This window comes from Phaseolus vulgaris, chromosome 8 (genome assembly GCF_051622355.1).
Source record: "Phaseolus vulgaris cultivar YP4 chromosome 8, ASM5162235v1, whole genome shotgun sequence".
Classification (NCBI taxonomy): Eukaryota; Viridiplantae; Streptophyta; class Magnoliopsida; order Fabales; family Fabaceae; genus Phaseolus; species Phaseolus vulgaris.
Window position 1 is genome coordinate 34,841,451 of NC_143505.1, and position 27,233 is coordinate 34,868,683.

Below are 27,233 nucleotides of genomic sequence, written 5' to 3' on the forward strand. Positions count from 1 at the left end.
CAGCCTTGGACGACTTCCCACTATACTGGACAGAGCATCCCAAGCTGCTCAAGGCCAATGCCCTAGATGAGTTGTCCTCTGCTGATAGGGGGTGTGCAAGGCCTTGGCTGGCCTGGGGATCGTTTTCGACACGCTGAAGCTCATAGCGTGCGAGTACAACGCACACACCCTGTCCACTTACTTTGGTAGGGAGGCTCCTCTCTTGTTACCCTTTGTTATTTGTGTTTTACCGCATCATGCTTGCTCTGTTGGCCTCCTCCACCTGTCTTCCTTGGTGCTAAGTGCCTTATGTTTCGTTCATCTGCGTGCTTTGTGGGTTTGTATAACTGCATTAGCCTTAACTTCTGTTATTTGGTTTGTCTGAATGTAGGATCGGTGATGGATGCTTCCAAGAGGATGGTCTTGGCGAAAGCACTGAAGGCTGCTCGTGCCACCAAGGCTGGCGCCTCCTCCGCCCCTGCTGCTGACCCAAACCTCTCACTAACCTTGCCCTCACCAACACCGACCACTACCGAAGCCCCACTAGGCTCATCTTCACCACCCCCACGTAGCCCCCAACCACTTCAAACACCCAGCTCACCTCCGCCCATCGCCGCAGTCCCACTGGCTGTGACTTCATCCCCTGCTCCAACCCCCCGGGACAAAGGAAAAAGGGTTTTGGAGATCCTCTCCGATGATGAGGACTCTGATGGCGTGGTATCCTTCAAGAGGAGGAAGGCTGCGAGGGTTCCCTCCCTTCCAGCATCATCACTTCCAGGAGGGGATTCCTTCAGGGACAGCCCCCCTAGTGCTACCTCTCCCCCTCCCACTATAGTCCAAGAGGAGAAAGGTGAAGGGGCCGAGTCTGCTCCGCCTCCCCCCCAGCAGAGGTTCCCGCCGATCCTGCCTCCGTTTCTGCCGCTCCCGATCTCATTGCTATTCCTCCTCCAATCATGCACCTGATGAGAGGCTTCCATCGGGGATTAATGCCAGAAGGCTCCGACAGGAGAGAAGGAATGCCCTTCTACTTGGGAGCCTTCTTGGGCGTGGCCCTTGACTGGCGCGCCCAAGCTAGAATCGCAAACTTAAACACACAAGCCCTCCAGGCCCTGGAAGCAAGAGTGGCCGCTCTGGAGGAGGAGAAGAAAGCTCTGGGACGCCAAAACGAGGCCTACCAAGCCTCTCTGAAGTTGGCGCAAGAGGCCAAGGAGGAGGCTGAAAGGCAGCTGGGCGAGGCGATAGAGTTTCAGGCCGACTTCTACGCTCGGGAAGTCACTCTCCAAGTTCAAATAACAGGCCTCCAGGACATGGTCGAAGCCTCCGAAAAGCTTCAAAAGGACTTGAAGGATCAATGCTGTGGGCAGGCTGAAAAACTGGAGCGGATGGAGGGGGAGATGGCTACCCAGGCCAAGACATTGGGCCTTCTCCAGGTTGACCATGACAAATTGCAGATCGAGGTCAGCCGGCTCCGAGTGGAGAAGGAGGCTCTGGAGAAACAGGTGGCTTCCAGGGACTCCACCATCGAGGAGTTGGAGAAGGCCAAGAAAGCTCTTATCAACGACATGGCTGACACCTTCGAGGAGGGATTCAAAGAGGCTCTGGCCCAGGCCGTCTGCGAGAATCCGGGGATCGACGTTTCTAACTGCGATTCCACTCACCATGTCGTTGATGGACGCGTCGTGCCCCTTGAGTTGGATGATTGAAACGCTGACTCTCAACTGTCTCTTTTACCTTTGACGCTTTATATTTGCTCTTGCCATCTTCTGTTGAACTTGTAAATCTTTCGGAGTATTTGCACTTTGTTGGGATAATAGGCTTTGTATAGCCATTTCATACTCGTTCTTCATTTTTATGTGTTCCAATTGCTTTGCCTGTACCTTTACCCATTTCAAACGCTGTGTTGGGCGATCGGGTACGCCTGACACCTTACTTCTAACGTGTGCCTCGAAACCCGTTCCTCCTTCGTGTCTATGAGGCCTCTGCCTCGTGAAGGCGTCGGTAGCTCCACCATTGTTGTAACGCAAAAGTTGAGACCTACTCTGGGTCTTAAACGCTTGGGACAAGGTCACGCATCGATGCCCACGCCCATGGAGAGGCCTGTCTAACAGCGCCGTATCGTCCATGGGGTGTCTCAAACACCAAGGCGATCTGTCCCTTGGTTGTTGGTGCCTGGCGCCCACGCCTAAGGAGAGGCCTGCTACAGCAGCGCCGTATCGCCCTCAGGGTGTCTAGAAACGCCAAACACTGGGAAGGCTCGATGCCCCCCAGGGGGTCGTTCCCTCCATGGTCTTTCCTTCCCATGGGTATCGGGGAACAACCTTGCCAGTGGTTCACTCAGCATTTGGCGATCTCGTCTCCCTCCACAGTCTTTCCTACCTGTGGGTATCGGGGAGGCGACGCCGCTGGTGACCAGCTTTGACTTTTTTCGATTTCGTCTCCCTCCACAGTCTTTCCTACCTGTGGGTATCAGGGAGACGACACCACTGATAACTTATACTGGCGACGCCCTCGGCGTCTCATGCTGGCGGCGCCATCGGTTTCTTACACTGGCGACGCCTGGTGTGATCAACCTGTTGACTTCGACCTTGGTGTCGGCTTTGACTTCGATTTTGGTCAACGCCTGGGGATAGCGGAGAGCTCAAGGTTTCGCCCGCGCCATCCACGTGGCCTCTCCCGTATGGCTGATGGGACGTTCCCTCACTTGACTTGATCTTGACATTTTCTGAGCTTCTGACAAGATGCTCCCATTCTCGATGGCGCATCGTACCCTTGGGCATTCTGTCGATGTGACGGTCTCTGAAAATCAACCAGAGGCGCCGGGATCATCCTCCCATCATTTGACACGTGGCTTGATCGCACGGTGCTCCCATTTCCGTCGCTTGGCGCTCTAACCGCAATATTTAGATCTTTAGGAACCCATACCTGCGTTTATCATCCCTGTGTTTCGCACCCTCCTTGCACCGCTACACGCAGTGTTCCTTCTGCATTCCTCCTAGTTGGCGCTTTTACCTCCCGTATTCCTAACGCGCCCTTCTTCTTTGAACTCCTTGCTCTTTGCTCACCTCTCGTAGCGCCATGTCTTCCCACGTTCCTCCCCCTTGGGTTAACCCCAAGGACTTGTATGCATGGGCCTCGTGCGAGCTCCTCGACGAGTGCTCATGCTTGCTTTCTACCAGGGCCATAAGGGAACACAAAGGGGATTCGTGTTCCTACGATCATCGTGCCTTCGCTAGGAGGCATGATGACGACATTGTTGTACTCCCTTGCACCTTGAGGGAGCCGGTGTGCGGGGACGAGCGAGCCAACGACGGGGTCCCCTTCTTTTACTTCTATCAAGTGGTATTCAAGAGCATCGGTGTGCGCCTGCCCTTCTCCAGGTTCGAGAGGGAACTATTGACGGAGATTAATGTTGCTCCGGCCCAGTTGTATCCTAATAGCTGGGCTTTCGTCAAGGCCTTTGACATACTCTTTGGCTTTCTGGGGTGTGCACCCTCGGTTGATATCTTTCTTCACTTCTTTGAGGTGAAGAGGCAAAGGAACAACCTCTGGGTGACCTTCAGTAACGTTCCCGGCAGGGTTCTCCTGACCCCCTTCCAAAACTCCTTCACTGGGTAGAAGGGTAGGTTTTTCAAAGTCTGTTGCTCTGATCTCGTGCCTTCCGCCCTAGATGGTTTTCCACTGTACTGGGTGAGGGAGACGAGAGCCCTAAAGTCCAAACCCTTCAAGAAACTAATCCCGAACGACCAGGTGGTTTGCCAGATCCTGGCTGAGGCGGGGGGTTTTGACTCCGCCACTTTGATCAGTTTGGAGTTCAACGCCGGAACCCTAGAGAAGTATATATGTACGAGTGACTGCCTTAGAAACTTCCGCTTTTGATGCTTTCTAAATCTTTGCATGTTTTGCCTCGTGGTGTCTTTACCATGTTCGTTTCCCTTGGTGCAGGTTCGAAGATAAATCAGCAGCGGAGGTCACAGCTTACCCGGGCACTGAGGGCCGAGAGCGGAGCTTCGTCCTCCTCCCATCCCAACTCCGGAGGCCACTGAAAAGTGGTCATGTTTGTACTTTTTGTTTGAGCATAGGGCATGTACCTGTTCGCCTCATTTATCTCATTGGCCTTTATCTCGAACTCTATTTGTAATATTAACTCTTTGGTGTCATGTTTTTTGCTTTCTGCAACGCCGTTTCATTTTTGCACACCTTCGCCTGCATTCGCTTCTTTTAACATACTGTCCACGCTCCCCCGTTATGTTTACTAGGCGACGCCCTACCTAGGTGACACTTCCTCTTGGCGACGCCTGCTCTGTGGCGCGACGCCTGCATCTGGCGACACCTATCGCCTATTTCGAATCTGTCTTTCATCTTTTTAGCCCTTGGCCTTGCGCTTCGAGTGGAAAGAAGATGAAAACCGAGGCAAATCTTTTCTTGAACTTCTCTTTCTTTTATTTGGGTGACCTCGTTAAAAAACCCCCGAGAGGGAAAAAGAGTGTCCCCTATAATAAAATTGTTACATAGCTGTTTACATAAGTCAACTAAAATAAAACTTCAAGTTGGCTGCATTCCAGCTGCGCGGAATGGGACCCCCTTCCAAAGTCTCTAGGTTGTACGAACCATTGCCCTTAGCCTCGGTAACTCTAAAGGGTCCGGTCCACTTGGGAGACAACTTATTTTCTAGCTCATAGGGGTGAGCCTTCCTCATAACTAGGTCGCCAATCTGAAACTGCCGTGGCTTCACCTTAGAGCTATATTGTCGCTCTACTCTTCTCTTTACTGCTTCGGCCTTTATTCTGGCTTCCTCCCTGGCTTCATCTAGTAGGTCCAGGTTCACCCGCCTTTCTTCGTTGGATTCTTCAGCCACGAAATTTTGGAAGTGTGGCGAGCTTTCGTGTATCTCGACCAAGATCATCGCATCCGACCCATACACTAAGCTGAAAGGCGTCTCCATGGTGGAAGATTGGGGCGTGGTGTGGTATGCCCATACGATCCTTGGCACTTCCTCCGCCCACGCTCCTTTGGCCTTTTCTAGCCTTCTCTTTAGCCCTCTCAGCAAAACTCTATTCGCTGACTCTACCTGCCCGTTAGTCTGGGGGTGTTCGACTGATGCGAACACTTGCTTGATGCCTACCTCTGCACACAGGTTTCTCAACTATTGGCTAGCGAACTGGGTTCCATTGTCGGATACCAGCCGCTTAGGTACACCAAACTGGCACACAATGTTCTTCCAAACAAAGTGTTGCACCTTGTGCGCAGTAATCTGGGCCACGGGCTCCGCCTCTATCCACTTGGTGAAGTATTCAATGGCAACAATCAAGTACTTCATCTGTCTTATCGCCAATGGGAATGGACCTAGGATGTCGATCCCCCACGTATGGAAAGGCCACGGGCTGTACATGGATCGCAGCTCTTCTGGCGGCGCCTTGTGCCAGTCAGCGTGTTTTTGACATTGCTTGCAACGCTGGGCGTGCCGCACGCAATCCTCCTTTACTGTTGGCCAATAGAAACCTGCGCGTACCACCTTAGAGGCTAAGGACCTTCCCCCTACGTGACTCCACAAATGCCTTCGTGGAGCTCCGCCATTATTCTGGTACACTCGTCGCCGCTTACGCACGTTAAGATAGGGTGGGTGAACCCGTGCTTGAACAATACCCCGTCCACCAGAGTGTATCTTGCGGCATTCCTCTTAACCTTCTTACCCTCTTCAGGCACCGCTGGGAGAGCCCCATCCGCCAGATACCGTCTGTATGGCGTCATCCAGGTGTCTCCCATGGCTAAAGCACATATTTGTGCGTGCCTTCCTCCTTCGGGCGTATCCGCGTATGTGCTAATATGGGGTGTCTTCACCATATCTTGAGTCAAAGAACGATGACTCCTTGGCCTCCCCCTCGCTGTACAAATATGGAGGACGTCCACCCTGTTATCTTCCACGAATTTACGCGGAGCTTTGAGCGTCTCTTGGATTACTATCCTCTGTCTACCCCCCTTGCCTGAGCTGGCCAGCTTGGCAAGCAGGTCAGCTCTGGCATTCTGCTCCCTTGGGACATGTACTAGCTCAAGAGCGCTAAATGCTCCCTTCAGCAGTTGGACGTATTTCAGATACGCCGCCATCTGCGGGTCTTTTGCTTGGAACTCGCCTGATACTTGTCCCGTAATCAGCTGGGAATCGCTTTTCACCAAGAGGTTCTGCGCGCCCATCTCCTTAACCAGGAGCATCCCTGCAACTAGAGCTTCGTACTCAGCCTGATTATTACTTGCCTTAAAGGCAAAGCACAGAGCTTGCTCGATCAGCACGCCATTGGGTCCCTCCAAGACTATCCCCGCGCCACTTCCTTGCTGGTTGGAAGAGCCGTCGACCGAGAGCAACCACTGCGAACCTGCCTCCACCTCTTGTTCGCCCCCGGGCGAGAGTTCTGCCACAAAATCTGCATATACCTGCCCTTTGATGGATCCTCTGGGCTCATACTGGATATCAAACTCTGACAACTCCACCGCCTAGCGCACCATCCTTCCCGCTACGTCAGGTTTCTGCAATACCTTTTGTATAGGGAGGTTCGTCATCACCACCACCGTAAAGCTGTGGAAGTAATGGCGGAGCCTCCTGGCCGAAAATACCACGGCCAACGCTGCCTTCTCCAGCGCCTGGTATCTCGTCTCCGCGCCTTGTAAGGCCTTGCTCACAAAATAGATGGGCTTTTGAATCTGGTCCTGCTCCTGGACCAGCACAGAGCTGATAGCTCACTCTGTCACCGCGAAGTACAGCCGGAGGGGCACGCCCGCTTCTGGTTTGCAAAGGACCGGTGGCGTCGCCAAATACTCTTTCAACTTCAAGAAGGCCGCTTCGCATTCGTCAGTCCACGTGAAACGACTATTTCTTTTAAGGCACTGGAAATACGGGTGCCCCTTCTCTCCTCCAGCAGAGACAAACCTTGATAGTGCCGCCATACGCCCCGTCAGCTGCTGCACTTCCTTCACTGACGTCGGGCTTCGCATGGGGATGATTGCTGCACATTTATCGGGGTTCGCCTCTATTCCCCTCTCCGTGAGCATGAAACCTAGGAACTTACCGGCCTCTACCCCGAAGACACACTTCTCGGGATTTAGCTTGAGGCGGTACTTGGATATAGTGACGAACAACTCCTCTAGGTCCGCCACGTGCTGTGCCCTATCATTCGACGCTACTACCATATCATCCACGTAGGCGTACACATTCCTCCCTAACATGGGCGCTAGGACCTTGTCCATCAACCTTTGGTAGGTGGCGCCTGCGTTTTTCAGCCCAAAAGGCATCACCTTGTAATAGTAACTGCTGGTTTCCGTCATGAACGCAGTCTTACTCTCATCTCGCGGGTGCATTTTGATCTGGTTGTATCCCGAGAATGCATCCAAAAAGCTAAGTATATTGCAACCGGAGGCGCTGTCCACCAACGCGTCGATGCTGGGTAGTGGGTACGAGTCCTTCAGGCACGCTTTATTTAAGTCTGTGAAGTCCACGCACATCCTCCACTTCCCATTCGCCTTCTTCACCAGGACAACGTTGGCCAACCATTCAGGGTATTGAATCTCCCTGATGTGACCAGCACTCAGCAGCTTCTGCGTTTCTTCCCTTACCACCAGCTGCCTCTCTTCATTAAACTTTCTCCTTCTTTGGCGGACGGGGTGGACCGTGGCGTCCATGCTAAGATGATGACATAGGAAATCAGGGTCGATGCCGGGCATATCCGAGGCAGACCATGCGAAAGCATCTAAGTGGCGTGAAATCACCTCTGCCACCTTCTCCTGCTCCTCTTGGCTCAGCAAACGCCCTAGCTTAAACGTTTTGCCGCCAATCTCCCTCTCCACCACGTTAGCCGCCTGCTGATCCCTGCTATTATCCTTAACGGGCGCCGCCTCTTCCACGGGCGCCGCGTCGTTAGGGCCCTCCACCATGAGTGTATCTGCCTCGGGCGTCGCCCTCACGGGTGTGGCCTCGTCAGGCGTTGACCCAGCGGGCGTCGCCTCAATCATCATCGTGTCTGCACTTGGCAGACGCTCAAACACCATGAACACGCCCCTCTTCGTTTTCAGGCTATTCTCATAACATTTCTGCGCTTCCTCCTGGTCCGACTTGATGACTATTACCTTGTCGCTGAGGTCTGACAGCTTCATCTTCATATGGCGCGTGGAGGCTACTGCATTCAGCCTATTCAACGCCGGTCTGCCCAACAAGATGTTGTAGGCAGAGTAGGCGCTTACGACCAAGTACCGGATGCTTTCGGTACGCGAGGCCTCTCCATCTGTGAACGTTGTCCTCAGCTCCAAGTAGCCTCGGACTTCCACTTGGTTATCCGCAAACCCATATAGGCACCCTGTGTAGGGCCTCAGGAGGTTGAGAGACAACCGCAACTTGTTGAATGTCGACCAGAACATGACGTCTGCAGAACTTCCCTGGTCGACTAGAACCCTGTGCACCTTTCGGCCCGCCGTGACAACTGAAATGACCACGGGGTCATTGTCGTGCTGCACGACATCTCGCAGATCCGCCCTCGTGAACACGAGGTCCGACTCCCACGGATCACCTGAGATTCTCTCCTCAATCGAGTTGACCCCCCTCGCGTATTTCTTTCGTTGGGAGGCGGTGGGTCCTCCGCCGGAAAAACCTCCAGCAATGGTGTGGACCTCGCCGAGAACAGGCATCTCGTGCGCTTGTTCTTCCGTTGGCGCCGGCAGGGCGACGGTCGTGGCGGGTTCTGCGACATAATCCTTCAGAAACACGCTTCTCACCAGCTCATCTAGCTGGTAACCCAGCGACAGGCAGTTATCAATGTGATGACCGAAAGCCTTGTGGAACTCACACCAAGAGTCTTTCCGAGGCCCTAACACCTTATCAGTCTTCGCCGGTCGCCTCAACCTCTCGGCTATATTAGGCACGGCGATCAGGTCCTTCAACTCCTCCACAAAGTTGTATCTCGCCGGCCTTGCCCTCTCTCTGGCCAGGCGATCGCCTTCTGCTAGACCCCGGGACTGGGGTTTTCTGGCCTCATAGGGGTGTCTCCCCTCTAGCTTCTTCCTCCCCGTCGTTGTCTCGTTGACCCTGACAGGCTGAACCCGCGTCTGCGCCCTCGGGCGTGAGGGCACGACATTGGTTCGCTTCTCGCACACCTCTCCTTCGGAGGCGATATGTTCCACCGCCTGACGCCGTATTTCAGCAAAGGTCCTTGGGCGATTGCGAATAATAGATTCGCAAAAAGGGCCGGGACACACGCCTTTCTTGAAGGCATACACAATCATAGACTCCTCCGAAGTACCAACTTTTACTACTTGGGCCCCGAAGCGGTTGATGTATTCTTTTAAGGTCTCCCCTTGATACTGTTTTACATCAAACAAGTCGTAGGAAACTGGCGGCGGGGCCTTGTTCGCCAACTATTGCTCCCTAAATAGCTGCGACAACTGCCGGAAGGAGGTGATATGGCCATTTGGAAGGCTGATGAACCAATCCATTGCCATCCCTGTCAACGTGCTCATAAAGAGCTTACACCTCGCGGCATCCGAGCCGCCTACCAATAACATCTGCGTGTGGAATGCAGTGAGATGGGCCTCGGGGTCCTCCATCCCGGTAAAGATCACCTTGGGCTCTGCGAACGTGTTGGGGATCACCGCATCCAGAATCTCCTGCGAGAAGGGTGTGGAAAACTCCCTTGGTGGGGTGAGGCGCTCGGTCTCGTCTTGTTCGCGTTGCCCTTGGTTATAGTTCAAATCCCGACGCAACTCTTCATTCACCCGATGGAGCTCTTCGTTTCTCGCGCACGAGTCTGCGAGGTCCGCCTGGATGCGTTCCTGTTCTATCCTCGACTCCGCCATCTCATCCTGCAGCCCCCGCATCATTTCCAGTACCTGCTGCATGGACATTTCCTCACTCGCCGCGCGCGCGGTACCTTTTCTAGTGGTAGCCCTCATTCTTCACTGTTTCCTCCAACTTCTGCCAACGTTATGGTGGCTCTGATAGATCTTCGTTGCTTGTGATGGGACTGATGTTTTAAATCGGCCCCACGGTGGGCGCCAAATGTTCCAGCCGGTTGACCTGGGACGTCTTTGTGCGCAACCTCACCCGTCAGCTAGGGACTCCTTCCCACTAATTACCTGTGGATTCCTGCAAAGAAGGACAAAAGGGCGCCCTAGCGGCCGTTTGCACTCCGACGCTCAAGTCAACTAGCAAGAAACACCAAAACTCTACACCTCCATATCGGAGCACCGTGACTGGCACTCTGAAGGTGGTCTAATGAAACTGTGTATTGTATATCTTTTCTCCCTCTGACAAACAACCTCTCTCTCCCTAGTCCCTTGTGCGTAGTCTCAAGACTCGAGCAAGCAACTAGAGTGTACTCTGGGAAAATCTGCCAAAAGTTCGAACCCCGTTTCCAACATTCAAGGCGCTATGTAAACTACTCCCGCATTCAAAGCACCTTAAAGCGCATTTAATTATAAAACGTCCAGCGCATTTAAGACGTTCAAACCGCTTGGGAGCATTTATAGTACCTTAAATGCTCGAAACGTAAACTGTGTTAAATAACTTTAATTACCTTGTACCAGACAAAATGACGTTTCTATTCTGACTTGGCTGCTGTACACGTGGAGGGCCTCACAGCGCCGTGACCCCATCTAGGGGTATTTCCTCGTGTGAGTCCTCCTACCTGGGAGTGCATCTGCGCAAGGGGTGACTTTCTGGGCGCCAACTCATGCCCTAAAACCTCTAGTCACTCACTTTGAGAGCGTATCTACCTTCCTCTCGTACCCTGCACCTGGCTGCCCCCGGGCGTGACCCTTCTCATGAGTCGTAACTATCCCAAGGGCGTCTCTGGGGCGGCATGGGCACTTCACGAGTCAGATTGCTCTACACTGGCGCTATTACCATGGCCTTGAAGCCACCTTTCTCTTCTCTTTACTGCTACCCCGGGTTATCGGGGTTTGAGGCCTTCCCACGGTGTCACTCCCTCCATGGTCTTTCCTACCCATGGGTATCGGGGAGCAACACTGTGATTGCCTTGCTTTTGTGACATTTGACCTTGGCGACGCCCTAGCTGGGCGACCCTTTGACTTGGCGATGCCTTCACCTAGGTGACGCCTTACCTTGGCGACGCTTCCTCTCGGCGACGCCCCGCCTCGGCGATGCTTGCACTTGGCGTGTCCTCACCTAGGCGACGTCTCATGTTGACTTTGACTCCGATGTTGACTTTGACCTTGACTTTGTCAACGCCCGGATACGGGACGGTACAATATATATATTAATTTTATTGGAAGTACTCACTCAATTCTTATATTCACTTATATACTTATAATTTCTTATGTTCTTACCGATTAAATATTGAAAAAATTCTATAAGTGGTTCTCCTTTTATTGTCATTGACAAACTTCGGAGTCATATCTTGCAATTATAACTCAACTTGCAAGGCAAACCACATTCTTCCACCTCGGGAGACTAACATTATTTTCTGGTAAGATCATGGGGCACTGGTAAAATTATTCCTAAATCATAAGCCTTGTGGTACTCACTAGAAGCAAAATTGTTGCATCATCTTCATGATCATTGTATCTTTAGGTGGACCTCTCAATTGTTGGTTCTTCTTTTATTTTAGTTATGAGTTCTTATATTGTTACTCTAGTACCCAACAATGTTATCAGAGCTTAATTCCTTATTATGTTATGTTATTATTGTTGTTAGAATATTGTTGTATAAAAATCTAAGTATGTTTAGTGATTATAGCTAGTCAAATCTCACACATCAGAAAGGAATTATTCTTATTACTGGGTATAGAATGTGGTAATGTAAAATTGAATGTCTAGGAAAGTTCTAACAAGGAAAGATTTGATATTTTAGCATGTCCATTGGTGATCCACCTCTCTTTCCTGAATAATTACCTTGCTCGATGTCTTAGTTCACATTCTACAATCATTGTTATAGTAAATAATACTATTCATAGTGAGAAGTGCATAAATTAGTTTTAAATCCACGACAACAAAATATGAGATATACAATTTTAATGGGAATGATTTCTCATTGTGGAATACATATTCTCAACCTACACCTAATGGTAGTCATGTATAAGCTTTTGGTGGGTCTTCGCTCAGAAAGATTTCTTGACACATTGTATGTTGACCCATCAGCCAACATGGATGAGTTTTGCAATCAAGCAACACGATATATCAACATAGGGGAGAACTCTGACGCAAGGAAAAAAGGTGACAAAAGTTGTTTCTACCTCTCCCCTAAATACCACACAAGCCTTTAAGAGACTGTGTATTGGTATGTAAAATAGTGAAACCCCTCTTAACATTAGTCGAGATGTTATTATCCAAGAGGCGGGTGGCTTCCATGGTAAAGGAATGAGAAATCACCAGTACCAAGTGACTTCAAAGCCCGTACAAGAATAGAGGGAGGAACCTCGAGTGATATAATCCCAAAGACGTGAGAAGGACGATCAACATTATATCAAGAGGATTTGCTGAGAGAGACAACTCAAGTTTTGCAAGGAAAAGACATCTTTGTAGTATGAACTCGTAAATTGGCAGGATGAAAAGATCCTCATCCACTAAAGAAGCTTGAAAAACGTACTTTATTGGCTAATGTTCTTAAAGCTTGACATCCCTACTTCCCTCATTCGGTCATACTCAAACCTGTTACTAGGGTTCACATGGAACATGTGCACACCCGAGGATATTTCAAATTGCTTATTATGTTTAACATAAGTGAAGCATTTTGAACACTTACGATTTGGTATACTATAGTGGAGACTGACACTTCGTATAATGCTTTAATTGGGAGGAAAACTCTCAACTAGTTTGAAGTCCTTATTGCTACACCACAAATGACCATGGAATTCCCTTTCAAGGAGGAAAAGATTATCACAATAGAGGTTGATCCCAAAACAACAAGATAATGTTATGCTCAAAGTCTCAAAGTCACTCCTTCTTACCAGCAACACAATCCAAATCAATGAGGTGCTAGATCTCAAGGATCCAACGTTTGTGTTTGTTGAAGCCTTCTTGAAGATTTGTTGTCATATATGTCTAGGTAGTTTAGTTATCTTTTACTTTAAGAGATGATGATGAATCCAAGAACAATTGGTTATAAAGTTTTTAAACTGATTTTTAAATTATTTTTTGGAAAGTAATTTTTTTTCAATATGTTATTTCTTAGATCAATTGATTGAAAATACTTAAGATTTTTACCATTTTCTTAAATATGTTTTATATACTGAAAACTTTGTTTTAGTATGTTACATAAAAAGTGTTTTCAGTTTGAATTCTTTCCATATGAGAAAATCAGTTTTTATGCAAGTTATATTAATTTAAGTAAAATTAAGAGGTTATTTCGAGTTTTTCAATAGATTGATTTTACTAAATTGTACCTCTTTAACAAAATATGCATTGTTAATTCTCCATAAAAAAGGGTTTGCATTGTATAAAAAAAAAAGGTAACACATACATTTTCAACTTTTACATATGAGAGAGAGCTTTTGCGAATTAAGTTTTTGTGAGAAATTGGTTTTGAAAAATCTTTTAGGTTTCTTGGAGAAAAAATTTCATCATCTGAAGCCAAAGATGTTGCATTGTTGTTGTGACATTAAGAGATCTAGTTGTTGTTAGAATTATAGGGCTAAAACAAGTGGAGGGTGAATTGTTTTTTAAAGATTTTTCGCAAGTATTGATGGTAGAGTGAAAAGCTATGAAGAATTAAGCACTTAGAGTTTTTTTGAAAAGGGTTTGGAGCTGTTTGAATTGGTTGACTTTGTTGTCAAACCAATTCAATCGGTTGTTTCGTGAATTCAACCAATTGTTTGTTGAAAATCCATAACAAAATTTATGTTATGTTTACAAATCAGCTTTAAATGTTTTTAACAACTTTTGGAGTATTTAAAGAGGTTGTTATACCCTCTTAAAGTTTAATACAGTTTTGAGACATTTTTGTGAAAGTGTGAAAACAAATTTGAGTTTTCAAGATTTTCATTCAAGCTTTTGGATTTTCTCAAAGAAGTGGAATATGATAGCTATAATATTTTGATTTGATCTTCATCAAGTGTAATCCTTTCTGTATATCTTGTATTTTTTAATATTGGTGTGTAAGTGCAGAATCAGAGGGTGTTCTGATTTCTGTGGTGTTTGTGTGCCAAAGTAAGTGTGTGACTTGAGGTGTTCAAGGTCACTTCTTTGGTGGTGTATTTGTAATCTAGATTTTGATTGCATAGTAAATACCCAGTGGTTTCTGGGGACTAGATGTAGCTCTTGGGATAAGAGCTTACCAGTATAAATTGCTTGTGTGCTTTTCTCTTACTCTGAACTCATTTAAATTCTTCTTTTAAGTTGTTTTAACTCTACTGATATCAACAACCGGTTGAATCGCAAAAACAATCGGTTGATTTTCTGATAATCAACTTAAATAATTTTTGATTGATTGCTTTCTGGATTTCTATATATGTGATTCTGCTTTGAATTTCATTATACCTTCAAAGTTTGGGAAAATCTTTCATAAACAATTCACCCTCCCTCTTGTTTAAGGTCATATATTCAAACAATGCGGGGTTACCAAAGCGTTTTTTTATGAGACATCTCACCACACTAAATCTGAGACATCCACGTGGTACCATCAACGACCAGAAAGCATTGTCGCTTCATCTCCTTTTTTAAAACAATTAAAAACCCATTTCTTCGTCACTTACTTGTTACACAATCTCTCTTCTCTCCATAACTCTCATGCTATCAAAACCTCTCTTACACCAAAACTTCTTTCGCATTTCTTCTCCTCCATCATCATACCAGGTATTTTCCTCCACCAATCTCTATTGCCAGATATTTATTCATCTTCTCTACTTGGCCTGAACTGTGCTTGTATATTGGTTGTGTTTATGCTTTTGTTCTAGCTATTTCTATAATGGATTACAATTCAATGTACCCCTAGGCCAAAAGAGAGCTTCTAAAAGAGGTCTCGTATTACCCTAGTGATATTGACGTCAACATATCGTCTCAATAGAATCAAACACATATAAAGCTAACCAATGGTACATGTTAAGTAACGCTAAAGCAACGAGCGGTTCAGATGACCCGGAAGGGGGAAGCCTGGTAACGACTCAGCTTGCTACTAGGGATTATTCTCGTCACCTTGGGTGCTTTATTTAAGTTCAAGTTAGAAATTTGCAATTTGTTTAACTATGCTACGATTAGTGTGTAAGCAAATTTACTTAATAAGTCATTTTTAGCATTCATATGTGATTGATGCCATAAGAGGATATGATTGAAAGGGGAAGTTAAAACGACAAGGTTTCCCCACAGTTGATGGTGTAACACGTGTACGCACCATAGTAAGTGTGATGAAGTCATCCCTTCAAGTGACGCTCTGGAAATCGTGCACCAACTACCTTTTGAGCCAAATGTCTTTTTAAAATGGGCACAAATAAGCCTCTTTGCCTTGCCATGCTCAGCTCAAGGTTGGGTGGGGTCTGTGTACTGGTTGAACGTGCTTGGGGTCCGACTCGAGCACTTAAATGCACTATCCTAACCCACCTAGTCTATAAAGGAAAAATACTTAGCTCGGCCCAAAACAATAATAAGCCCAATGATGTGTTAAGGAGTTGGCCCAAGCAGCTGGCCAGGCGCTTTAATAAAGGTAACTAAAATAAAAACAATTGAATGAGGGAGGCACCGATATTTATTCTGAGATTCTATGAAAATAAAAGTTAGAAATAATGTTCTACCTGCACCCATAAAATAAAGGGGATATATTAATAGAATATCTTTATGTTATTGACTCTTGAAGGGCGATCTATGAATGCTATAAAAGGGCCACAAGACCCTAAACAAAGTAAGTTCAATCTTGCGATACTACACCCATACACATACATTATATTCATTTACTCATAGTTATATGTTGTCACTGACTTGATCGTTGGAGTCTTATCAACAGGTGGAGCTCCCTTCACTGTGAATTATTAGCATCCCAAGGCAGCAACAATAAAAAAGAAAAGTCAGTCCGGAGTCCACCACCAAAGTCCGATCCAGGTCAACCAACAAGAACAATTCTCGAAATATAACGAAATCAAAATGTATCTACCTGATAAAGACAAAATAGATTTCATGACCAAGGAAACTATTTTTTGTTATAAAATCAAGTTGTTTGGATTAAAAATATGTTGGTGTAACATATCAGCGTCTCATGGACAAAGTCTTTAAGGAATTTGTACCGTCCCGTCCCCGAACGTTGACCAAAGTCAAAGTCAAAGTCAAAGTCAAACACGTGCTGGGACCCGCCAAGGTGCCCAGGGGAGGAAGTCAATAGGTTGACCACTTTGGGCATCGCCAGAAGTGGGCGTCGCCAAGTATGGGCATCACCATGTTGAGGCGTCGCTGATGTCACCCCCCGATACCCACGGGTAGGGAAGACCGTGGAGGTGGGACACAGTCAGAGGCAACGGTACGGGCGAGGAGGCCTCGGGCCCCGGTACCTCAGAACAGTAATGAAGAGAAGAGAAAGGTGGCTTCAAGGCCATAGTCCCAGTATCACCAGGGGGTAGCCTGCCTCATGAAGTACCCACGCCACCTCTGGAGAATCCCTGGGACAAATACGACCCAGGAGAGGGCCACGCCCAGGGGTGAACCATGTGCATGGTATGAGAGGAAGGCAGATACACTCCCAGGGCGAGTGACTAGAAGCTGGGGCGCATGAGTTGGCACCCAGGTAGTCACCCCTCGCGCCAGATGCACTCCAGAGAAGGAGGACTTACACGTTGGAGTTTCCCTGAGTTGGGTTACAGCGTGGTAAGCCCTTCCACGTGGAATGGTGGTTAAGTTAGAAGGAAACGTGGCAGTAAGCGCTGAAACATCAAGGTATATAAGCTTCTTTGAAAAGTTTACTAAGGTACATTTTGACTAGTTGCACACTTTACTCAGTTTACACACTCACTCAGAGAGAGAGAGAGAGATCAGAGTTAGTTACGATTCAGTTACAGTTCTCCGGTACGAAGGTTTTGATGTTTCTTGCTTTGCTCACTTGATCGTCGGAGTGCAAACGGCCGCGAGGGCGCCCTTTGCTCATTTCATTTCAGGTTCTCACGGCGGCGTAAGGCGGAAATCTGAGTTGAAGACGAAGGAGTCCTTGAGTGCAAGTTAGAGCTACGCACGAAGACTTTCTCAGTCAACCGGCAGGAACATAATTCATTAGTGGCATAATGAAAGTATATGTCGATGACATGGTGGTTGAATCAGCAAATGTATTGGACCACCTTGCCCATGTCAAGAAAATTTTCAACAAGGGTGGGAAGCATAACATGCGACTCAACCAAAAAAAAGTGGAAGATTCCTCAACTTCATGATCACCCAATGAGAAGTAGAAGTTAATCCTGACAAGTGTGAGGCAATCTTAACTATGAGAAGTCCAAGTAACTTAAAAGAGGTCCAACATCTTAATAGGAAACTTGTTGCATTATCAAGGTTTCTCCCTAGACTTGCAGATAAAACAAAGCCTTTCTTTAGGCTTATCAAAGGAACAAAAAAGTTCAAATGGAATGCTAAATGTGAAAATATGCTTCAGAGTATGAAAAGAAAACATCTACTCCCTAACAATATTTATAAATCCATTGCCCCATTAAACCTTTTTACTATACTTGTCAGTCTCAAACACGACCATAAGCTCGAGGATAAGAAATAAAACCATGTGTATTTTACCAGTTGAAATCTACAACCAATCGAAAAATATTTCAATTCTTAGATAAATTAATATCAACACTTGTTTTCTATGCTCGGAGACTCTGAAAATACTTATGGAGCTTTCATATTGTTCCCATCAAGCAAATACTCCAAAAGCAAAAACTAATAGACTGAATGACAGGTTGGTTGGTCGAGCTAAGTTTGGATTGAAATTCAAAAGTAGAGGACTGATGAAACCACATTTATTGGCAGACTCTTTGATCGAGTTACTCAAACTCAAAGAAAGACAAGGTTAGTAGTCCCTTAGTGTGGATGGTTTATTAAATAAAAAAGGATTGGGCCTGGTATAATCCTTAAGGGCCTAAAAAATATCATCCTTGAGCAAGTCATTCGCTTCATTTTTTATATATCAAACAATCAAGCAGAATATGAAACTCTAATTGTGTTGGGTTGAAACTCACTCAAGAATTAGGTGTGTAACAGGTGAAATGCCAAAGCGGCTCTTAGTTGATCACTGGCTAGATAAACGGTGATTATCAAGCCAATGAGTCTTTGCTTCAAAAGTATTACCATATAACCAAGAGCTTGAAGACAATTTGGCCAATTTGATATTATACATGTGCCAAAAGAGCAAAATAATTGTGTCGACAAACTTTCCAAGCTTGTTATCACAAGGAAGGCCAGACAATACTAAACCCTTATTCAAAAAACCCTTAGCACTTCAAGCTTCGACCATGATGATGTGTTATAAGTAAATATGGGTAGCTCGAGTTGGATGACACATATCATAAATTTTTTGACCAACGATTCCTTACCTGACAACACAACAAAAGCTAAAAGGGTGCATATGGAATCATCATTTTACACTATGTATAACAACACACTCTTTCGAAGAGGTTTTTCCTCTCCATTGTTGAAATGCTTGGATAATGACCAAACTAAATACGTACTCGTCGAACTCGACAAGGGCATATGTGGGATGATTTGGAAGCCCGATGTATAACATCACGAGTTTTAAGAGCAGGGTACTATTGGCTGATACTTCAGAAAGACACCCACACCTTTACTGAAAAATGCCAAGAATATTAGAAGTATGACCCCCTTCACATGATAACCTTCCAAGGCCATTTGCAATGTGGGAAATGGACATAATCAACCCATTCCCCCTCGCCAAAGGGTAGGTAAAATTCTTAATAATGGTCATTGATTACTTCACTAAATGGATAGAAGTTAGGCCATTGGCAATTATCACAACTCGACAAATTTAAAAATTATTTTGGAAAAGTGTGGTGTGTAGACATGGTTTGCAACATTTTTTCGTCATCAATAATAGTTGGCAATTGATATACAAGAGATTTTAACAACTCGACATAAAACATCGAGTCTCATTTCTAGAATACCCCCAAACTAATGGACAGGCTAAAGCGATCAATAAGGTTTTTTTGAAAGAACTCAAGAATAAACTTTTATAAGCTAAAAGTTTTCGAGCCGAAGAGATACCCAATATATTGTTGGATTATCATTGTACCCCTCAATTGTCTATAGGAGAAACACCTTTTTGAATAACTTAGGGGAAAATGCCATGATCCTTGTTGAGCTCGGATAAGCATTTCTGGTGGAGAAAAAACTTTCATGAGAATAATAATGATAACAACCTCAGGGTTGATTTAGATCTTGTACAAGAAGTACGAGATGAAGCTACAAAGAGTAAGGCATGAAGAAACACACGTTAGAGAATGATTCTTAAAAACAGGTGACTTGGTGTGACGAAACCTCGGAGACTAGCACCCTATTAGGAAGGTTCATACTGATTAGTAAACTCACACATAATGGAGCTTACAAGCTTGAAGAATGAAATGACTAACTCTTGCCAATGACTTGGAACGTAACCCATTTGAAAAGGTGTTACAGCTAAATTATTAATGAGGATGATGTACTCTTTTTCCTTAGGTAAGCTTTTCACCTTAAGGAAGGTTTTCTCAACAAGATTTTAATGAGGCACATTCTTGAAATAAAAAATTTTGGTATCTATTTAAAAGAGTACATCGACAACCGAGATCAAACAATCATCAAAACAATTGTTGTACAAGACCAAACAATCACTGGAATAAAGTTATATATAACCACTGCCCGAGATCAAACAATCATCGATATAATAGTGTCTGAGATTAAACAATGATCAAAATAATCACTATCAAAGACTACATGGTCATAAAAAGAATACTTGTCGAGTACAATCGATCATTGGAACAAAAATATCTATCCGAAATCAAACGATCATCACAACAATTACTATCAAACAGACATAGAAAGAACACTAATTGAGATTAAACAATCATCAGAACTACAAAGTCTATTTGAGATCAAACGGTCATCAAAACAATTGCTTTCAAAGGCTAAACAGTCTTAGAAAAAACACTTGTTGAGATCAAACGATCATCAGAACAACATTGTCTATCAGAGATCAAACGATCATCGAAACAATTGCTATCAAATATCAAATGGTCTTACAAAAACACTTGTCGAGATCAAATGATCATCGAAACAACAATGCATATATGAGAACAAACGATCATCAGAAAAATTGCTATCAAAGGCCGGTTATAGAAAGAACACTTTTTATTGAGCTTAAATGATCATCGGAAAAACAGTATTATCCGAGATCAAAATTATTATTAGAAACAATTGCTATCCAAGACCAAACCGTCATTGGAAATTTTTTATACATAATTATTGTTGAAGAACAAACGATCATTGGAATAATAATATCTATCAAATATCAAACGATCATTGGAATAAAATGCATATCCAATATTAAACGATCATTGTAAAAAAATTGTTAATTGAGACCAAACGATCATTAGAACAAAGCTATATAGAATTGTTATCCTAAATCGAATGATCATCGAAACAAAGGTATACAAAATCTCTTCAAAATAAGTGACCATCGTAGTCCAACAAGTTGTTTCAAAATAAACGACCATCTCAAAGTAATCCAACTGACAAAAAATAAAATATCATCATACCAAAATAATATGATAAACACTTGTAGAACACTACAACTTGTTCATTCATCAAATCGTTCCACCTGCACGTCCCGTATCCAAGATATATGAAGATACACATAATAATATAAAATCCAATCAAATCAACGATAGTCCAATCAAATCTAATCAAATACAATCATATAACTTAAATATTTATTTAGTAATAATTGATTGAATAATAAATATTCAATAATTCATTATATCTCTTATTTATTTTAATATCTTTAAAAACCTTCATCAGATCTAAATATTCCATACAAGTTAATCTCATAAAAAATACTCATTTAGTTATTAAATAAAATATTATTACAAGTAACATCAATTATCTTTGTGGTTTGAGGCCAAAATAGATTAAGCCGTAATTAAATTATTACCTTGAACTGCTATGCTTTTAGATCGAACATTTACAACAAAGTCAATTGTGTCTTGAACCAACTAATTTCTAATACACGACAATTACGCTTGGTTTGATTTCGGATGCACATACGAAAAGCACGAAGATGTGTTTTGTTTACATTTTGCATATTTGCGAAAAAAACGACGATGGATTTGCTTTCCTTCTCATATCTCCATGAAAAGAAAGCCAAAAATAAGTTAGCGTGGATGCTTTTGCAATTGCATATTTATCCTACAAATGACAAAATAATAAAAAGAATGTTACTTTATACACATAATCAATTATGTTGTATATATAATATATTTACATAATATTTAATATGTTACGTCTAAATTATATTATATGTTCCCGCCGGTTGACCGGGATCGTCTTTGCACGTGGCTTATCCTCGCGAGATAGGGCACCTTTGTTTTGCTCCGTCTGTGAGTACCGGAAAAGAAGTGAACAAAGGGGCGCCCTCGCGGCCGTTTGCACTCCGACGATTAAGTCAGCTAGCGAGAAACATCAAAGACTGTACTGAATGACTGAAACTGTGTAACTAGAACGGGGTTGCCCCAATTGCCTTGTTCTCACTGTGAGTGCGCCGCGAAAGCAACTAGGGTTTCGTCCTCTGTGTAGCTGTGTGAATTTAGGTTAAAAAAATCTCGGTCCTTTTTTCAAATGCCCCAAGGTCCCTTTTTATACACCTCTAATCTTTAAAGCGCGTTAAAGCGCATTGAAAGCGTATAAAAACATTCCTTGGAGCATTCAAATCTTAACTGAATTAACGCGTACCTTGGCAAACTTTCACTGAAACCTTTAATGAGCACGTGTGCCTTGCCACGTGTCCCTTTGACTTGATCGTTTATTCAGTGTGGAGGGTCCCACAGCGCCGTCACCCAACTTAGGGTTATTCTATCGTGTGAGCCCTCTTTCCTGCGAGGTGCTTCTGGCTTGTGGGTTGATGTTCTGGGTGCCAACTCATGTACCCCAATCACTGGTTACTTGCCCTGGGGTAGGTCTACATTTCTCTCGTACCATGCATGTGGTTCTCCCCTGGTTATGGCCCTCTCACGGGTCGTATCTGTTCCAGGGTCTCCCAGCAGTGGCGTGGATACTTCATGAGTTAGGGCGTCCCCTTCTGGTGCTAGACTTGCGGCCTTGAAGCCGCCTTTCTCTTCTCCTTACTACTGTTCTGGACTATCGAGGCCCGAAGCCTCTCCAGCGACGCCTCTCTCCCTCGGGTGACGCCTCACTTGGGTGACGCCTCACTTGGGCGACGCCTCCTATTGGCGATGACTCGAGCGGTCGACCTGCTGACTTCTCTTCCTTGGATCCCTCGAGGGGCCCCCATTATGCGTTGACTCTGACCTTCGGTCAACGCCCGATGACAGGACGGAACACATAATCAATTATGTTGTATATATAATATATTTACATAATATTTAATATGTTACGTCTAAATTATATTATATATATAATTGATTATGTTATATTAAAACGTAACCGATTATAGCACATTACATAACGCAACATAAATAATTATATTATATAATATAATAAAATAATGAAATTAAAATAATAAAATATTAATATTAAAAATAAAAAATTATAAAATAAAAATAAAATTAATAATAATAGTAATAATAATAAAAATATTATAAAACAAAAATAATAATATTAAAATAATAAAATTAGAATAAATAATAATAATAAATTTATAAAATGATAAAAATTAAAAACATTAAAATTAAAAATTAATAATAATTAAATTAATTTTATAAAATAAAATAAATTTATAATATGAAATTTAATTAAAATTGATTTATAATAACAAACATAATTTATTATATCAATTAAATCACTTACAAATTTTAATAACTTATACTTTATTTTTTTAATTTAAATATATTTTTAATTTTTTTATTTTTGTTTTTCACCATTAATTTCTCCTCCAACAATTATTGGGTTAAAATTGGCTCAAAATCAAATTAATGAACTTAACTCTTATCTCGAATATACACTAACTCAAGAAGTTAAAAAAGCATGTAGAAAGAAAGGGAGCATGAATGTTCACAAATGACCTCGTGAACCCAGAATCAGTGAATCAGAATGACCTGAACAATTTCCTGTCTCTGTAATGAGTATTTTCTTATTTGAGAGCAATATTCAGAGCAAAATACAAGAATAAAGCTTATTTAAAACTATTTTTTATTTCATTTTTAATTCATAAATCTATTTAACGATTTTCAACTTGATTTGATTGAAATTTTTTTAGTTCATTGAAATCCGATTTCTGAATGTAAACAATGAAAAAGTTTATTTGGATAAACATTTCGCCCCCATTTATCTATCGAAAAGTTTGTTTTTTCTTTAATTTGGATTTAATGGTGTAAAGAAAATACACATACTATTTGTTTCACATTTTTTCTGCTCCTCCGTCACATTTTATTCTGAGTGTTAAGACCATAAACCAGACATTTTCTCTGTCCAAACACACTGTTTCATCTGCTTCATTTCACGTGTTGCTTCTCTGCTTACACACTCGCTCTCCAACATCAGAGCATAACTGCTACGCCAAGAAGTGAAGTTCCTTGGAACTGATCATGTACATCATCTTCCTCAAACTGCTACTCTTCCTCACATGGGCTTCTTCTCCATCTCTTTCCACCTCCATCACCCAGCTTGATACTCTCTTGGCCATCAGAGACTCTCTAGACCCAGAGAACCGCGTGTTGCTCTCATGGAACTCCCATTCGGACCCCTGTAGTAGTGCCTCTTTTGAGGGTGTGGCTTGCAATGAGCAAGGCCTCGTTACCAATATTTCACTGCAAGGAAAGGGTCTATACGGAACAGTACCTCATGCTTTAGCTGCTCTCAAGAGCTTGACGGGTCTCTTCCTTCACTTCAATGCCCTCCATGGGATATTACCCAAGCAAATCACCACTTTGACTGACCTAACTGATTTGTATCTCAATGTCAATAACCTCTCTGGTGATATCCCTCGAGAGATTGGAAATATGTCAAATCTTCAAGGTGGTTCCTCATAAATTTCTCATCTTTGTCCCCCTTCACTTCAGTTTTGTAGCTTTGTTATTTCTACTTTTAATCTAACTGTATAGAGTTTGCAGTTTTGCAGCTTTGCTATAACAAGTTTAGGGGGAATATACCAAGTGAACTGGGAAGGCTGAGGAAGCTCAGTGTTGTTGCACTGCAATATAATGAATTAAATAGCGCCATTCCTGCGAGTTTGGGTGAAGTGGGGACATTGGCGCGATTGGATCTGAGCTTTAATAGCCTCTTGGGTCCAATTCCGGTGACATTGGCTGATGCAGCTAAACTCCAGAGTCTCAATGTTCGTAACAATTCTCTCTCTGGCCGTGTCCCTTCAGGTAATATATAAAGTGATTTTTAAAAGCTGTTTTCTACAAACTAATTTAATTTATAGAATAAAATATTTTATTTTTCTGGAAAATGAGGTTTGTAGAGATAAATCCTAAATCACATTCCAAAAATGCACTTAATTGTAAGCTAATTCAATTTGAATGTCTGTTTTGTGCAGCTCTGAGAAGACTCAAAGGTGGGTTTGAGTACATGAACAATCCTGGTTTATGTGGGACTGGATTTGATGATTTAGATTCTTGCAAAGAAGTAAGCACTTCAGAACCGGTTAGACCCGAACCATATGAACCTGGTGACACTTCTACCAAAGATCTTCCTGCATCAATGGAACCACAACATGAAAGCTGTGGTCATTGTAAAAGGACGTCGAAATCTTCAAAAATTGGTCTGGTTTTTACCGTCATTGCAGTGGTTTTTGCTTCAACTGTTGCTGGACTGCTTTTGCTGTTTTGGCGACGCAGTCAGAATCAGAAAATTGGAAGTTCTGATAACGGGCCTAAACAAGTGTGTCAGAAAAGCGCGTTTCCTCTTATCAGTTTGGAGTATTCTGACGGTTGGGACCCATTAGAGAAAGGTGGAAGTGGGTATTCCTGGGAAGTTCTGGAAGGATTTATGTTTAACCTTGAAGAAGTAGAACGCGCAACTCAAATGTTCTCAGAGGTAAATTTATTGGGGAAGAGTGATTATTCAGCTGTGTACCGGGGGGTTTTGAGAGATGGTTCTGTTGTGACTATAAAGTGCATTGCCAAGACAAGTTGCAAATCTGATGAAGGTGAGTTCTTGAAAGGTTTGAAGATTTTGACCTCGTTAAGGCATGAAAATGTAGTTCGGTTGAGAGGGTTTTGCTGTTCAAAAGGGCGCGGGGAATGTTTTCTGATCTATGACTCTTTCTCTAATGGGAATTTGTTACAGTATCTTGATGCCAAGAGAAACAGTGGTAGGGTACTTGATTGGTCGACCAGAGTATGGATCATTCGTGGTATCGCCAAAGGTAAGTTTTTTGTTCTGCTTCTTTCTTGAAAGAAATCGTAGCTAAAGATTAAAGTGAAATTATTGCATCTTGATGCAGGTATGGATTATCTGCATAGGAAGAAAGGAAGGCAACATGGTAGAGTTCAGGAAAATATATCAGCTGAAAATATAGTTCTGGATTCTGGGTACAAGGCTTTAATTGGAGATTCAGGATTGCACAATATCCTTGAAGATGATGTTGTTTTTTCCGCCCTGAAAGGTAGCGCTGGCATGGGATATCTGCCTCCAGAGTACAGGAGAAGTGGTGGTTTGAGTGAAAAGAGTGATGTGTATGCCTTTGGAGTGATTGTTTTCCAGGTTCTGAGTGGAAAACGTGATATGAGGCAGTTAAATTTGGAAAGTGGTAGTTTGAAAGATATAGTTGATGAGAATCTTGAAGGGATGTTCTCAGAATCAGAGGCAGCCAAGCTGAGAAGAGTTGCTTTGCTTTGCACCCACGACTCCCCACATCTTCGACCATCTATGGACACCCTAATGCTACAACTGGATGCTCAACAGTAGTACTTCCTCACATCTACTGTCCTTCTTTTTCTCTCTGTCCACATTTACGAACAACTTAACTATGTTTCATATGATGTGTAATAGAGTGCAAAACATAAATAGATTATTAGTAATTGAAGTTTGTATCTATCTAATATTACAAAATGGTTACTATTTTATAATCGAATACCATCTCATACAATTAAAAACTAATTATTTGTTAAAAAAATAAAATCTAACCACTCAACTTTGGTACACACGATACAATAAAAGATATTGTTATCTTCTCGAAGCTGTGTTCATCTCGGAGTACAATCCACACCCCAACTCATATGACTGTTCTAGTCCCCGAGGTGATCCAATTCTAATAAAAATAATAGGCACAGTCACAAGATAGATTTCATGACACTAGTCTATCTCTTTACGAATATCGCTCGGTCCTTCATCGTTTTGTCTTTAGACATTCCGAGAAAAAATTTCTAATTCAAAAATTTCTACACATTTTTATATGTTTTGTTTAACTTTGAAATCATGTCTTAAGTGTTGAAGTTTGATTTTATTAATATTGAAGTTTGTGTAAATTTCACACTATAACACTCTTGTTTTACTATTAGACACTCTAAGGAAATTTTGGATTTGATCTATTTTGTGTGTCCGAGTCTTGAAAATATTTTTAGATTTATCCTCATCCTTAATCTTAATGGAATGTAGATCGGTTTACATCAATTAGTATCATAGCAAAGCTTCGGTCTTGAATCATTATTTGTTTTAGAGCTTAAAATGTTGTATGAATTCAATGAAAGTAATGTAGAAGTTATACGAAGATAGAATTCATATTAGAAAGTTGAATTTGGGTTGTATCATGCCCCTCAAGTTGGAGACAATTCGACCACGAATTTAGTACTCCTGCATATAACAAAGTCAGTTTGCTATCAATTAAAAAAGTGGAAGAAGAGAGAGGCAAACTTGACTTAGAACTTTTAAGCGTTGGGAGTTCAAAAAAGGAGGTTCTATATACAGACCATGTTGGAAAAGATTTTTTGGGAATGATGATATGATTTGGAAAAAGTCCTCTTAAATGGTGAAAACCATTAGGAGGTATGTAAAAATCATCCCTAACATTCTTTTACCAAGATGGTGTGGAAGTAGGAACCTTGGGTAATGAAAAAGACAAAGAAGAAGAACACCTTGGAGGCGCAAGTTGAGGCATAACATGAGCCAACATGATTGATTTAGTTGATAGTGTTGAACCA

General features: G+C 43.3%; 1 protein-coding gene across 2 annotated transcripts; it reads left to right on the forward strand.

Moving 5' to 3' along the window:
- The first annotated feature begins 23,368 nt into the window (after positions 1 to 23,368).
- Positions 23,369 to 26,162, forward strand: LOC137826364 (uncharacterized). Of its 2 annotated transcripts, XR_016515206.1 has the most exons (5): positions 23,539 to 24,102; positions 24,198 to 24,458; positions 24,629 to 25,240; positions 25,381 to 25,459; positions 25,538 to 26,162. XR_016515206.1 is itself a non-coding variant. In XM_068632302.2 (4 exons), the coding sequence occupies exons 1-4, from the start codon at positions 23,673 to 23,675 to the stop codon at positions 25,999 to 26,001; spliced, it is 1,986 nt and encodes a 661-aa protein (XP_068488403.1). In that variant the 5' UTR covers positions 23,369 to 23,672; the 3' UTR covers positions 26,002 to 26,162. The 2 variants fall into 2 exon arrangements, 1 of the variants encoding a protein (XP_068488403.1); XM_068632302.2 differs by having other exon boundaries at positions 23,369 to 24,102; positions 24,629 to 25,459.
- The last annotated feature ends 1,071 nt before the right edge of the window (positions 26,163 to 27,233 follow it).

What these genes read in the sequence shown, in the direction of transcription:
- LOC137826364 (XM_068632302.2), top strand. Translation starts at nt 23,673, where the DNA reads ATGTACATCATCTTCCTCAAACTGCTACTCTTCCTCACATGGGCTTCT. An exon ending in AAATATGTCAAATCTTCAAG is followed by an intron (nt 24,103 to 24,197) that starts GTGGTTCCTCAT and finishes TAGAGTTTGCAG; the next exon opens with TTTTGCAGCTTTGCTATAAC. An exon ending in CTCTGGCCGTGTCCCTTCAG is followed by an intron (nt 24,459 to 24,628) that starts GTAATATATAAA and finishes TGTTTTGTGCAG; the next exon opens with CTCTGAGAAGACTCAAAGGT.